Source organism: Cervus elaphus, chromosome 30, assembly GCF_910594005.1.
Source record: "Cervus elaphus chromosome 30, mCerEla1.1, whole genome shotgun sequence".
In the NCBI taxonomy this organism is placed as follows: Eukaryota; Metazoa; Chordata; class Mammalia; order Artiodactyla; family Cervidae; genus Cervus; species Cervus elaphus.
Genome location: NC_057844.1, coordinates 26,275,956 through 26,291,163, shown reverse-complemented (window position 1 = coordinate 26,291,163; position 15,208 = coordinate 26,275,956). Strand labels below are relative to the sequence as shown.

Here is a 15,208-nt window from a genome sequence, read left to right as displayed (position 1 = left end):
GCCATGCACAAAAAGTGCTCATAACTTTAGTTCCCTTCCCTTTGGTCTTTATTATGCTTTATATAACTTCAAGGTATATATATCTTTTCTTTGATAAAATTATGTCCCGGCACTATTAACAAGGAATGAGGTTTGTTTCACATGAAACGAAGAGAAAGAAGAGAAGAGCGGAGAGGGGTGTAAAAAAGTCTCTTATGGGTGACTGAGCAGAAGTCATGTAAGACAGAAAAATAAAGGAGGTGTCTAAAGAGCAGAGGGGAAGAGTGACAGAGTTAGATGGCCGGGGAGGGTGAGTCGTTTGCGATCAGATCATGGGAGGGCGCCTCTGGTGGCTCAGCTGGTAAGGAATCTGCCTGCAGTGCAGGAGGCCTGGGTTCAGTCCTTGGTCGGGAAGACCCCTGAGAGAAGGGAATGGCAGCCCACTCCAGTATCCTTGCCTAGAGAATCCCAAGGACAGGGGAGCCTGGCCAGTCCATCAGGTTGCAGAGCCACACAGGACTGAGCAAGTAACACTTTCACTTTCTTTTCACATCATTGGAAGGCAGGACAGGTTGTTAGTGTCCGTGCAGGCACTGAGGGTTATGACATAATTCAGTCGGGCTGGTACTTCTCATGTAGGACAGGCTAGTTTGACTTTCTGGCCCCAAGGAAGAGTTGGAAGGTTAGGGTAGATGTAATCAGGAGAAAGACGTCTGCCATCAGCCATTTATACGTCCGGACAGAACCTGAAGTTTTTAAAGCCCAACCAAGTACAAGTATTTTAATTTCTGAATTTTCTGTTTAACATTTATTTATTTTTCCACCTTATCTTCAAAGCCAAAAATTTTCTAGGAGAATGATAAAATACCAAATATAATGATATACACATAGAAAGAAAGGAACATGAATTCAATCCTGGGGTCGGGAAGATCCCCTGGAGGAGGAAGTGGCAACCTACTCCAGTATTCTTGCCTCGAGAATCCCATGGACAGAGGAGACTGGCGGGCTACAGCCCATGGGGTCACAAGGAGTCAGACACGACTGAGTGACTGAGCACGCACACATTGAAAGTGGTTTGATCAACATGTGTCAGTTGAATAAATATTAAAGTTTCTTAAACTTAATGTAGCGCTTGATCCCCTGTGTTAGTCAAGCATGAAGCAAATGAAACAGAAAGTCCTTGTACTGCGCCTTGAAGGTAATATGGAAACACATGAAAAAAGGTAATCTCTCTAGTGAGCAGGACTTGAAAGATCATTACCCACTTATAAACAAATAGGTTCTCCCTTTCTGTTAGTACTCTACCACTGTAGCAGCTGGAGGCCTTTGGAAATAATGAGAATATATATCAGTAAAGTAGTATGTGACCCTCAAACAGTTGTTAACTAGATCTTTTTAAAGGCTATGTGGAACAGCAAAAAATGTAGAATTCTTCAATATTTTGTGCTTTGAGTGCAACCAGATTCATAAATTTCATGACCAGAAGTAAATAATTATTCAATTTCAGGTTTATTTTTACTGTGCCCATCTGCACTTGTTCTTGGCATGACTTCACTAAGGGTTCAAAACTAAGGAAGAGTTTGATAATTTAGGCTAAGGTAGAGATCAGCTCTTAGTGGTTGATGATAAGAAGTAAGACTCTTCATGTATAAATGGGTCTTCACTCACATCTATAACAGGTTAAAAATCATGAAGACAACTCAGACCCCTCTAAGTTATTCTCTGCCTACTACCTACAAAGAAAATATAAATGCCCTTACATCAGCATCCTAGAATAACGAAGAAGTGGATTATGAAGATGCAACTTTTTGGTCAAACTAGTAGTTAAAAACTGACTAGGAAAACTATATCTTACTCTTATCCAACCATACCCCTTCTCCCAGCAGTACCTTGTATGCTTATGTATGTTCAAAAATATTAATTAAACACTAACTGTGAACCAAGCACCATGCTTGGCTCTAAGGATAGAGGGATGAATAAAACCTAAGGAACTGTCAGTCTTGCTGGAGCCCAACATGGGTACTTGACACCAGGCATGAAGCTGGTAGTCATCGTCACCACTCTGTCATCTCTGATGCTACAGACTTTCTCCATATTATTTAATCTGAATTACCCACCAGGTATTGTTATTCCCAGTTAACACAGATGAAGGAACTGAGATATGGTTACTTCATATTGCTACCTATTTGAGGTTAAGTAACTTGCTTAAGAGGTAAATGGTTCCACCAAGATTCAAACTTAGATCTGTCATTTCATTCAGTTTACTGTTGCTATTTCTAGAATTTTTCTATCCCCACTTTAATTTAGTGATAAGATATGCTGCATTGACTACCTTATATTTAATAGGGATTCTAAAATTTACAAAGCAAATTAATTAGTGAAAGACATCCCTAAATTTTTTTTTCCTAACTTATTTTTGGGGGCATCTATTTGTCTGTCAAATCACTTAAAATCTTAAACTGCAATGTAGACCTACTGGATGCATATTTGATTTTGAGGTAAATCAGTAATACCCTCTTTACCTATATAGTGTTATATCATTCTTTATCTTATCTCTTTCACCATACTTTTCTGTCATTCAGTATTAGACATGAAAATTGGTGGCATGTTACAAAGTTATAAAATTGATGACATCCAGCCATACTAAATTTCAGGAAGATACTGAGGCATATAAATATTTATAGCTGTTGCCTGACAACTGGACTTTATGACTAGTGGCAAAAAGAGGAGTTTAAAGAGACAGAGTATGTTTTATGGATATAAAAGAATGAACAGAGATTATATATTAAGAGAAAAAAAACCTAAATATGTAGGAAAGATTTCTTAATGTTATTGAACCTAGGAGTGACATGTCATTTATCCTAGATTTAAGAGAGAGGGACTGAACCATAAGAAAGTAAATATATACTCATCTTTGTTATGATGAGTAACATAACAAAAAAGCAATAAATTTAAATGCATTAGGACCTTGTGATAACGTTATTCCTAGGTTTCCTGCTAAGGGAATATGTACTTAATGACAGACACCATGTTGCAGTAAGGTAATAGTCACAGAATACTAGAAGGACTAGAGTTGATCTAGTCCTATCTGATTTGTTTTAGTGTCATTTCATTCATTCCTTCAACAGATTATATTAACACATTGAGCAGCTTGGGTGTACCAGGAGTTCTTCTAAGTGTTGGAGATAAAACAGTGAATCTGGTAGTAGTTGGTGCTCAGTCATGTCCGACTCTTTGCGACCCCGTGGACTGTGGCATGCCAAGCTTCCTTCACCATCTCCCGGAGTTTGCTCAAACTCATGTCCATTGAGTTGATGATGCCATCCAACAGTCTCATCCTCTATTGTCCCCTTCTTCTGTTGCCTTCAGTCTTTCCCAGCATCAGGGCCTTTTCCAGTGAGTCAGATCTTTGCATCAAATGGCCAAAGTATTGGAGCTTCTGCTTCAGCATCAGTCCTTCCAATGAATATTCAGGGATAATTTTCTTTAGGATTGACTGGTTTGATCTCCTTGCAGTCCAAGGGACTCTCAAGAGTCTTCTCCAACACCACAGTTCGAAAGCATCAATTCTTCAGTGTTCAGCCTCCTTTATGGTCCAACTCTCACATCCATACATGACTACTGGAAAAGCTATCGCTTTGGCTATATGAACCTTTGTTGGCAAAGTAATGCCTCTGCTTTTTAATATGCTGTGTAGGTTTGTCATAGCTTTTCTTCCAAGGAGCATTGGAACCTATTCATACAGTGGGAAAGATGGACAAGAAAGAGAAAAACAAATATCATATATTAATGCATGTATATGGGATCTAAAAAATGGTACTGGTGTACCTATTTGCAGGGCAGGAACAGAGATATAGACATAGAGAACAGAAAGGTGGACGTGAGGGTAAGGGGGCTGATTGAGAGATTGGGATTGACGTGTGTCCTGTGTAAACAGCTAGTGGGAAGCTGCTGTGTATAGCACGGGGAGCTCAGCCCAGTGCTCTGTGATGACCTGGATGTGGGGTGGAGGGGTGGGAGGGAGGGGATGTATGTATACATAGAGCTGATTCACTTTGTTGTACAGCTGAAATTAACACAACATTATAAAGCAACTATACCCCAGTAAAAAATGTTTAAAAGTCAGTTTCAAAAAACAGTCACAAATTCTTCAGGGATGTGTTTGAGGAAATATATGTTACCATTTGAACATACTGGAGGGCTTGGCAAATCAAGGGAAGTCTTTCAGAAGGAAACATCTTGGGCTGAGACTTAAAGGATAAGAAGAGCTTAACCAAGTCAGGATGATGAGGTAGAGGGTTAAGTTTGTAGCAGGCAGAGGGAATATCCCATACAGAGGACGAGAAATGAGACCAACATGGCAAGACCTTAGGATGTGAATAAGGGAATGGCAAGAGAGAAAGAGTTTAAGCAGGTTCCATATCACTCAGGCTCTCTTAAGACAAATCAAATAGTTTCTGCTTTTTCCTAAGAGCTCTGAAAAGCTATGGCAGGATTTCAGTCAAGGAGATTTGCATTTTAAAAACATCAGGTCATAATATAGTAAGTTTAGGAGACTTTCAGGTAGTCTAAGATGGACATCCCCTATGCAATTTTCACACCATAGTGTCGGAGAGATTTTCTTAATGCAGTGTTACTATGTGTGGCCTTAGTTATGAGAAAGAAGATCTGAGTTATATGTTGACAGCAATGCAGTCATTTGTCTTAAAATCATAGAGCACTAGAACTCCATCATTTTATAAATCAGAATACTGAAGGGCAAGAAGCAAGGTAAGCTGCCAAGGTTGCAGAGTGACAGGTGATTCAGTGACCCAGAGTGACTCAGACCAGCCCCTCCTGACAGGATCCTGCCTCAAAAAACAGGCTCCAAAGGGTCTCAAAAGGGTTTCCACCTCAAAAGGGTTTCCAAAAGAGTCGTGTTTCACAAAGAGAACAATTGTGTTCAGAAGGGTCAAATTATTGATTTGCTTTTTTTTTTTTTTTTTTTTGCTTAGGAACCTTTCACAACCTTCTTCCTCAATGCAAATGATGGAAAATTTGACCATCCTAATCGAACATTCTCGTCTGTCGCAAGGTCTTGGAGAACTAGTCAGAGAGATACTTCTGATGTAAAGGTAAGCTCTTTTATTTGTTGATATTAATTTCAAAATGCGTTGAAATTTTGAGTTGTTTAAGTGGGTGTATAAGATACTTTATTCTGCAGCTTTGTTCCGTATTTTAAAAATTATGTGGTACACCTAAGAGGGACTTGAAAATAATTTTGAGTGCACAGAAAATGACTCAAGATTCTTTTATATTATTCAGTTAAGATGTTTTTGTTATTTTTAAAAAATTCCCATCTAATTTAGATCAAATAATCGGTAGATGGAAAGAAAAGCCCATAAATTGCCTTTCCTGCTGTTAACTCAATATTTGGCCCATTCCAGAAAACACAGCAGGAATTGGATTTGACCTTAATGTGTCATATTGTTATAGCTTGCCCAGCTTTGGGTTTATGTAGCCTGGGGCAATTAATAAAGCATTAATGACAAGACCCATTTAAAATGTAGGCTTTTCTGTACAGCCTTAGCTTTTACTTGACTGTGCCTGGGGATACTACGCAACAATACACATTAGATTAAACCAACACACACACAATATCCTGGACCAGCCGGAGAGCAGAGTCATTTTAACAGTTGCTACTGCTTACCTATTGGTAAATATAAAGATGTATTACTCCTTTACGTGGACTTTCATTTTTTAAAAAATAATCTTATTCAAAACATTAAAATACATTTGTTCTTCAATTTTTTCCTCATTTTTTTCCAATAAGATTAAATGATCCAGTTATTACATAGGTATACGTTTCTTATTTTAATCTCTTTTTCTTCAAATTTTTCTCATCACTTCCACTCATGCTGCTGAATATACAAATGTTATAGTATCATTCCATTTAGTGTTTTAATCCAACAAAAGGTAGTGAATTAAAGTAAAAATTGTCATTTACATATTTGTGCTCATCTATTGCAAACATTTTTTAAAGGCAGTTACAGTGTTACTGAACTATAAGAAATTAGATGAGTACAACTTTTATTTAGTTTCTTTCAAAGCAGAAAACAAGGAATGGATCCAAGTAATCTGTAGCATCTTTATGTGTCTTATTTGTTACTATCAGAGTTTGCATAAATGAATATTAGTTTATATGTACAATGTATTCACATTTGGAAATAAGATAATTTAACATGCATTCTTACTATATGAAACTCTGAAGGTCCATATTTTCCTTCTATCAAACTTATGATTTCACTAAGGAATCCAACTCTGAAAGATCCATAAACCATCATTTAAATTGATTTACAATGAATGATATCAAGAAGAGAATCCATTTCTTATTTAATAATTTTTTTGAGAATTAATATAAAATGGGGAGTCAGTAGGCTTCTAGAACTAACACAGTATCTTTAAAAAGCATTCAATAGCTATTTTAAATGTGAATTAAATATTCTTATCTATATTTTAAGGCTTTCTATCATATGTAAGATTATTCATTATCTTAATTCAGAGCTGTGTCCATATTATATCAAACTTTCAAGTGAAAATGCTTTCCTTGACACAATTTTCTTGACTCTTGACATCATCAGGAAACAGAAACTCGGTTTTTCAACTTAATTCAAACATTCACCCTCAGAAGCCCACACACAAGTCAGTCATCCTAATTTATGTATGTAGGTAGAGTTTTAGGCTTTACCTTCTATCCTAAGAATTTTATTGATTCTTCTGATCACCAGATATCTCCCCTAGTTACATGTCAGTCTCAGGACCAGTGGTTTTATATTTCTAAAGAAAAATGCTTCTGCAGTATCTCCTAATGTAGATTTAAGGTCTTGTATAAAAGAGAACTAGGACAAAGGGAATGGTTTTATTCTCTCTTTGTTAGCATCGTTCTTGTCCTGCGGTAATGAGTGCAAGCTGGGCAGAGAAGGAGCCGTGGTGAAGTGACCTCTCTGAAGAGAGGTCTTACAAGTTAAGTCAGACCAGTTCATTTTTACTTTTTTTTTTATTTCTCTCCTCTAGCATAGTCTTGGTAACAATGACATTCAACTTACTGAAGTTCTTATACTAATTTTTCCTTAATGCCTTCAAAAGTTGTTATATTACTTTTGAATAGCTATGCAGATGTCAGAAAAGGGAGCTGTGACAAAATGTCATTAAGGTGACATAGTGTAAATTAATACAGTTAATGGAGGTGCTCACCACTGACTCATTGACCCATTATGAGCTCTTGTGGAATTAACGAATGCCAGGGCATCAATCTTTGGAAAAAAGGAAGAAAAGAGACGGCAGCTTTAAAACCTTGCAGTGAATTATATTAGAAAAGTGAAAACGTCTGGGTTGGATTTGATTTCACTAGGAAGCCATAAAATAGTATGCTCTCTCAGCAAAATATATTAAACTGGAATGTCAGATTTGATGCAATAGGTATACAATTATGATAGTGTTAATAGTGGTCTTCTATCATTCTAAGAAATACTTTCAAGTCCAATTTCTCAGCAGCTTGAACTTGTCATAAGCTTGTAAATTAGAAATTCTTTTTGAGGATATTTTCTTATTATTGAGGGACACGTATAATACTATTAACTGTACCATGGGGTTTTAGTATAGCTGTTAAAACATACTAGAAATCAAATTTACAGACACAAAATGCCTGTTTTAATATTCATCTTGCCATTTCTTTAATAATATTTGGTGTCTTTCTGCACTATTTTTCATTTAGGAAATTTTAATCTACTTGGCCTCTTTCCTTAAAGAGAAACTGATTAGCAGAAATCTATCAATGGGAAGAGAGTAAACAGAAGAGCTGTTATTTTAAGTAGGCAAGCTGGTGCCTTAAGTGACCCTGTAGGAGCGCACTTACAGTTTTAACAGGGGAGTGCGTTCTTCTCAAATAATTCTCAATAGTTTTCATACAGGCTCTTTTCTTGGATATTTGATACAGTCCTCAAAACAGTAGCATAAGATATAAATCATTATCCCTATTCCATAAAGTAGGTTCACAGATACTAGGTGACTTGCCTAAGTTCACACAGCAGGTAAAGAGGGAGCCAGAACTAGCACTGAGGGCCGTTCGGTTATTCCCACTGCTTTATATCCGTTGGATGGTCTGCTGCTTTGGTCTTTCTGCATGATCTCACAATCATATCCAGCCATACCTGCTGGTGCTAAGTCTCTTCAGTCGTGTCCAACTCTGCGAACCTATGGACTGTAGTTCGCCAGGCTCCTCTGTCCATGGGATTCTCCAGGCGAGGATACTAGAATGGGTTGTCATGCCTTCCTCCAGGAGATCTTCCTGACCCAGAGAGCAAACCAATGTCTCTTATGTCTCCTGCATTGGCAGGTGGGTTCTTTACCACTAGCGCCGCCTAGGAAGCCCAGCCACATTGACTAGTTTGGAGTAATTGACTGATCAAGTCATACTCTAATCATTTATTGCTGTGTACAAACCACCCCTCAAAATTAGTGACTTAAAAAAAATTTTTTTAATGCAATCATTTATTTTCTGAGTTCTGCAATCAGAATAAGGTTCATCAGGTACAGCTTGTCCTTGATCCATGTGGGGTCAAATTGGTTGGCTCCTCTGGGTCTGAAAAGTTCAAGATGACTTCCCTCACATGCCTGGTGCCTTAGCAAGGATGGCTGGAGCTGATGGGGACTGGCTGGTCCTCTCTCTTTTTGTATAGTCTGTCTGGGAATACCATCACAATTTTTTTCATGGTGTCTCCCTACCAAGAGAATAAAAAACAGAGGCTGCAAAACCCACTTAATGCCTAGGCTAGGAAGTCACATACTGTTACCTCCATACTATTGTTTTTGGTCAAGGCAAGTCACAGGGCCAACCCAAATGAAGGGACAGGATAACTGGGCTCCACTTCCCCATGAAATGAGAAGAAAAGTCACACCTCAGAAGTACATGGAGGTTGATGGGATTGTTGTGGTCAACTTTGAAAAAAAATGTGCTTAAGTCCTCTTTCCAGTCACAATTCACATTCCTCCTACAAACAAAATATACTCAGCTTATCCCCCACAGTCTCATCCCATTATTGGGTCAGGCTCAAAATCTAGTAGCTGATGATCTTTATCAGGTCCAGATACACATTACGTGCAGAAATTCCTAATTTGGAGATCTGGAAGATAAAAAGACAAGTTATCTGTCCCATGTACTTTCATCCCCCAGAGGTGAGACAGGAACAGGTAAACCTCAACAGATACTCTGTTCAGAAAGGGGGAAGTGTGGAAGGTACACAGCAACTCCTGGTCACAGAAAGTTGGGGCCGAACCCTCTTTTGCCCAAGTTGATGCAGCAACTTTAAAAACTTGTGGATTTTTTTCTGTGTATCAAATTATAGTTCACTATCATAAAAAAAAAACCTGTTGCTCACCAGTTCTTTCAAGAAGGATCCTCCCTACTCCAGGCTGTGAATAGGATGCCCTTGGTCATGCTCATAAGATTCTTGGAATCCTTTTGTGTGGCCCAGTGGGCCTGCAAACCACTATCTTAAATTTTCCTGAAAATTTACGAAGGGTTTTACAGGTACCCTTTTACCTATGGCTATATTTTACTTACAGCACCTTAGTATATCCTTGTCTGAACTTTTTCTTTTTAATTTTGAGAATCTGACAAGATTGTCCTAGGCCCCTGTGTTTCTCTAAGGACTGCTTTAAGTCTGAGCAGATTCTTCCATAGCTCATAATACTTTATCCATGTACCTAGTAAAGGAGCTTCCCTGGTAGCTCAGCGGTAAAGAATTCGCCTGCAATGCAGGAGACGTGAGTTCAGTCCCTGGGTCGGGAAGATCCCCTGGAGTAGGAAATGGCAACCCACTCCAGTATTCTTGTCTGAGAAATCCTATGGACAGAGGAGCCTGACGGGCTTCAGTCCATCAGGTCAGAAAAGAGTCGAACACAACTGAGCAACTAAACAACAACAAATACTATTACAAGAAACCAGTGGTCACTTTTGACATTCTGCTTAGAAATATCCTGAACCAGAAGCACAAGTTCTTTAGATCTTTTTCTGTCTTTGAAATGATTGCAGGCATGCATCAAGTTAGTTTTTCCCACACTGCAAACCATGCATTGATTTTCTCCTGCTTCCAATAGCAACTTTCTGACTGACCCGCCTCCAAGTCTCCTCACCTCCTTACCTCCGTCCTTCCAGCCTCTGCCTCCTGCCTGTCCCGAGGCCAGTGCCACGTGTTTTTATTACTTCAGGACTCCACTCCAAGGCATGAATTTCTGTTTCAGTTTCCTATCACCATGTAACAAATCACCCCAAACCCATCTCAAAACAACATCAACTGTTATTTACCGACCATCATGAAATTGGGGTTAAGGCTCAGCAGAAACCACTCGGGTCTGCACTTCAGCGAGAGCTGGAGAAGCTTGGCCGGGCCAAGATGGCTTTGTTCTCATGTTTGGTGCCTCATCTGAGCTGATGAGGTGGTCAGGGACTGTCCAGGACTGTCTGTCTGTCCATACAAGCTTTCCAGTCATGTGGCAGCCACACGGTTTTATCTGATGGTTGGCTTCTCAGGAAACAAACGAGGAGGCTGCCAAGCCTCTTAAGTCTTAGGCATCTGTGGAAGCCCTGGGGTGTCATCCTGTCCCATTCTGTGTTGAAATTAGCCAGCCTGTTTTCAGAGGGAGGGAGAATAGAGTCCACCTCTTTGTGGGAGGATTGGTAAAATGGACGTGCCAGAAAGCAGGCAAGATGGGAGAGACTGTTACAGGGATGGTTGAAAAAAACTTTGTAAATTACTAATTCTCAGAAATTTGTAAGTTTCAGTTTGGTTTATACCATTCTGTTGAATCTGATTATGCATTTGGACAAAACCAAAATCTGAAGTGCAAGTAACTTATATATCTGCTTAGCTTAGGTAACATATAAGTTAGTCTAAATGTTTGATAAAAATGTTTAAATCATCTGACATGTCTACATAGATATCCATTCAAACATAAAAGTGACAGAGCTTTAAAAAAAAAAAAAAACCTGATTACAGGATATACTTTGATACTGGATAAACTATCAACTGAGTGAGTATCTTCAAAAATGTGTTTTGCATAAAGCTATGAAATGTGTTGTTGCACACGTCGCCCCCATTTAGTCCTCACATCCAAACTGTGATTTAGTTGCTGTCACCATCACAATTTTGTATATCAAGAACTGTTTTTTTCTTAAAGCTTAAGAAACTTGCCCAGGCTGGCAAGAAGTCTGGATCTCAACTCAGAATGATTTGATCCCAATGCACGGAAAGTCGCACCTCCCCACTGGAAGGGACGGTCCCCAAACCGCCAGCCTGCCAGCCTTCCCTTTCACTGCAACTGACTGGTAGCCCTGAGGTGACTGCTTTAACCAACACAGTTTGAAAACCACAGCTTTCAAAACTTTTTACCTCTATTTCATGGCAGAAATTCAGGATTTAATGAACATATCGCAATGATCTATTAATTTTTCATCCCACATATATGTATTGAGTACCATTTTTATACATCAGGCACCATTCTTACAAGTCAGTGGTGAACAGGTGAGCAAGAGAGACAAGGTCCTTGTCTATGGAATTTCCATCACAGTGGGACTCGGGAGCATAAGTAAATTTTTAAAAAAAGAAAGAAAAGGAGACTTGCTACACAGAAAATTAAAACAGAATGAAGTCATACAGAGTTGTTACTGCTTTAAAAGGAAAAACAGAATGTAAGCGCAGGGACCTGGATCTAAAGTGTTTGGGCTTGGCTTCTCTTTATCACCTATTTGCAATATAGTTATTAGCAAATCACTTAACTTCAATGTTCATTTCTACAAAGTGGGAAGAACGAGGATACCTGCCTTAGGAAGATTTTGTGAAGATTAAGAGAAAGATGTGAAGTTCTTAGAACAGTGCATGACACAGTAAGATACAAATGATAATTCCTGCTGTTTCAAGATTGAATGACCAGATGTGACATTTCAGCTCTTTGCTTGTCTTGCGGCCCAGACATAGTGATTATTATCTTCTTGGACCTAACATTTGAATCTCAGTGATGAAACTCTCTTATTCATGAAATTTTTAAAAATAAACAAATGTTTTAAGCAATATAAATGTGAGCATAAATTATGTACAAATGCCTTGTATTTACATATTAAATTTAAAATCAAAATGCGTTTGAAACAAGATTTTAAAACAATAAAATCGAGGCATAAAAACTTGCACCTACTCAGCTACTTTGGCAACTTCTCTATAGACTTTTTGTGGTTTACTCTCTCTTTCTTCCCCTTCAGGGAAAAAAAGAAAAGAAAAAAAAAATTTCCCCAGCTCTGCAACTTTGGTCTTTTGGAGCTTCAAGGGGGCTTTGCAAATATGCTGTGCCTCAGGAATTTTTCATATTGCTTTAAAATGTGTCTGTGTTTTTTGTTTTTTTTTTTTTAAATCTGCATCCTAAAAAACCAAAAGTAACTGGCAGAGTGATTCAGGGACAGTTTCTTCATCCTGTCAAACGTCAAGCCACCAAGAGCTTACACCAACATCTTAGTTAACACCCTAATTTATGACCACCGTCTGGTTGGTCAGATGAGGACCAGAGTGGAGAAAATGTCTCACTTAAGGATCATCCCAAAGGCCCTGATGATCCTACTTTTTCATGACTGGCCGCAATTCAAGCCTTCCCAAGTGTTCCTGTCAAACCCTCCCTAAATAACCGTCAGGGTGGAGGTTCCTCAGCCTCACTTTGTTCTCTTTGGTGGCAGCCAGCTTCCAGCCCATTCTTTCTGGAGTGCTCACATTAAAATGAAAAGGACCTGGTCCTCCACTTCTTCAGATTGGCTACAACTTTTCTGGCATTGTTAAAACCAACTTTTCCTAAATTTAAATTGGACTCTTTTCCACTTCTGAAACTTTCAGCATAACTAAAATAAACAAGGTAATGTTTTTTAAGCTTCAAAAGTTTCCTATTAGGAGGTGCAGATTTTATCTCTAGGTGCATCCTTTTTTCTTTTGTTTAATCGAGTACTCCATTGGCTTTTTTCCTATCTTGAAGCATTCTTCCAACCATTTGCATATTCCCCAGAGGATTTCTAGTGATATTAAAATAACTTTGTCTAGCATCTTCAGTAGTTTAATATTTAATGAGCACCTGCTGTGTACAGAGTATAGCTCCAAAAGCTGTGGGGGATTCAACAAAATATAAACCTCACAACATTAGGCTCAAAATCTGCTTTGCCCAAATTGTTATTAATATAAAGTCCTAGGCTTCTTATGCCTTTGCAGATATAATTGAATGACATTCAGTGAAATATTAAATAGTATTACAGAGGCAAGTAGGTTAATGATAACCATATATTCCACAAGAAACAATGGGAAATAATATGTATGAAAAACATGAGAGCACAGAGACAGTTGAAGATAAACTGAAACTCTTTGGGCGGTCTAAATAAAAATATAAATCGTGTTGCCATATCCATGTGGATGTACAGCATATCCCTCTTGGTCCTTAAGAAAGCTTATGTAGTCTAGTTCTGGACACAGAACATGAACACAAACATCCAACAAAAGACAGAAGGGAAATTCCTGACTTATGTGATCCTCTTACATATAAATCACCCTCTACATGGAGCAACTGTGTGAGCTTTCATTCCTCTCCCCATTTGGGACCATTTGGGAGGCTCCTTCTACTCTGTATCATATATAAAACGGGTAACGTTCAAATAGCAATGTTCTACATCTTGAACTAATTTCCCACGTTTTCTCAAACAGTGAAAGCGTTAGCCGCTCAGTCGTATCCAACTGTTTGTGACCCGGTGGATTGTAGCCGCCAGGCTCCTCTGTCCATGGAATTCTCCAGAATTCTCGAGAATACTGGAATGGGTAGCCATTCCCTTCTCCAGGGGATCTTCCAGACCCAGGGATTGAACCCCGGTCTCCTGCACTGCAGGCAGATTCTTTACTGTTGGAGCCACCCTTTTTATATGCCTGAGCTCCCTCCTCTCCACCTTTATTCTTCACTTTGACTCTTAGTGTCTTGCCTTAAAACAGATGTAACCATGGCAATAGCTCTTCTTTAAAATTATTGCAATACAAAATCCAAACAGCTTAGGTGGACATAAAACTTCCTTCATCATCTGACTCCGTGTACCTCATGCCCCTATCTTGGTCTGTCCCCTAATGTATGCTACACTCTACCCATACTCAGTTCCTGCCACTCCTTGGCAGTACTCTCTGCTGGTCCTCCTGCCCCTTCCTCCATCTTTATCAAACTCAATGCCCGATCTCCAGTGTAATCTTTTCTGACTTGCCCAGAGTTTGCTGCTCTATCCTTCCTGCTCCCTTGTGCCTTGTTTGTACTTCTTTCATTATTATTGTGTATTGTGTATTATTGTGTATTGTAACCACCACTTCATATATCTGCCCCACAGGCCAGAATATGAATCACTCAATGGTGAGGCCGTGTCTGTTCATTATTTGTTTTCTTAGTACCCATCACAATGTCTGGTATTCAAACTTTACTACGTGCATAAATAAATATTGGGGATTATGTAATGGGTTTTGGAGATTTCTGTTTAAATGGTTTAAATGGAAGAAATGGATTCTTAAAAGGCTAAGCTCTGCTTGTAAAGAAAATTCATTTATGTGAATCTGTTCAAACTCTCATAATGCTGGAGAAATAAACATTACTCTGTCTTTCTTATGGTTCACATTTATCATCATAAGAATGGATAAGGATCGATTTCTCACAGAGGATTTGCTCACATGAAAACTCTCTTATGCTATAGCAGATAAATGTTGGTTTTAGTATGAGAATCCATAGAGAGAATGCTTATGTGTATGCATTTCTTGGGCTGAGCAATCCAGTTTATTTGAAGACCTCAGAGTCTGTTCTGTTTTGTTTGTTTGCTTGCTTGCTTGCATGCTTTGTTTTGTGGGGTTTTTATTTTCCTTTTTGTGGCTTGGGGGGGTTTGGGTGTTTTAATGTTTTTATGCATCCCTGTGTATCCATAGTGAGATTCAAATTTTGGTTACTATGCCATCCATGTTGGACATGTTACTCAAATAAATGTTCTTATAATTTTCACAGTATAAAGTTAATTTAACCCTCATCTTGATATTTGTAAAGATTAGTATTTTTCGTGTTTTTGATGGTATACATAAAAACTGTAGTTTTTTGGTTTCATTTCCTGCAGTTGTTTTTTAAAAGAAAGGACAACAAAAATTTTTAAGGTTGT

General features: G+C 38.5%; 1 protein-coding gene across 10 annotated transcripts in view; it reads left to right on the top strand.

Annotated features, from left to right (window-relative positions):
* Positions 1-15,208, top strand: part of NBEA (neurobeachin) — a 646,246-nt gene that overhangs the window by 571,616 nt on the left and 59,422 nt on the right. For all 10 annotated transcript variants that reach the window (XM_043891765.1, XM_043891767.1, XM_043891768.1 and 7 more), the window contains one exon: positions 4,974-5,093. In XM_043891765.1, the coding sequence (XP_043747700.1) occupies positions 4,974-5,093 (120 nt within the window). The remainder of the gene's footprint in view (positions 1-4,973; positions 5,094-15,208) is intronic.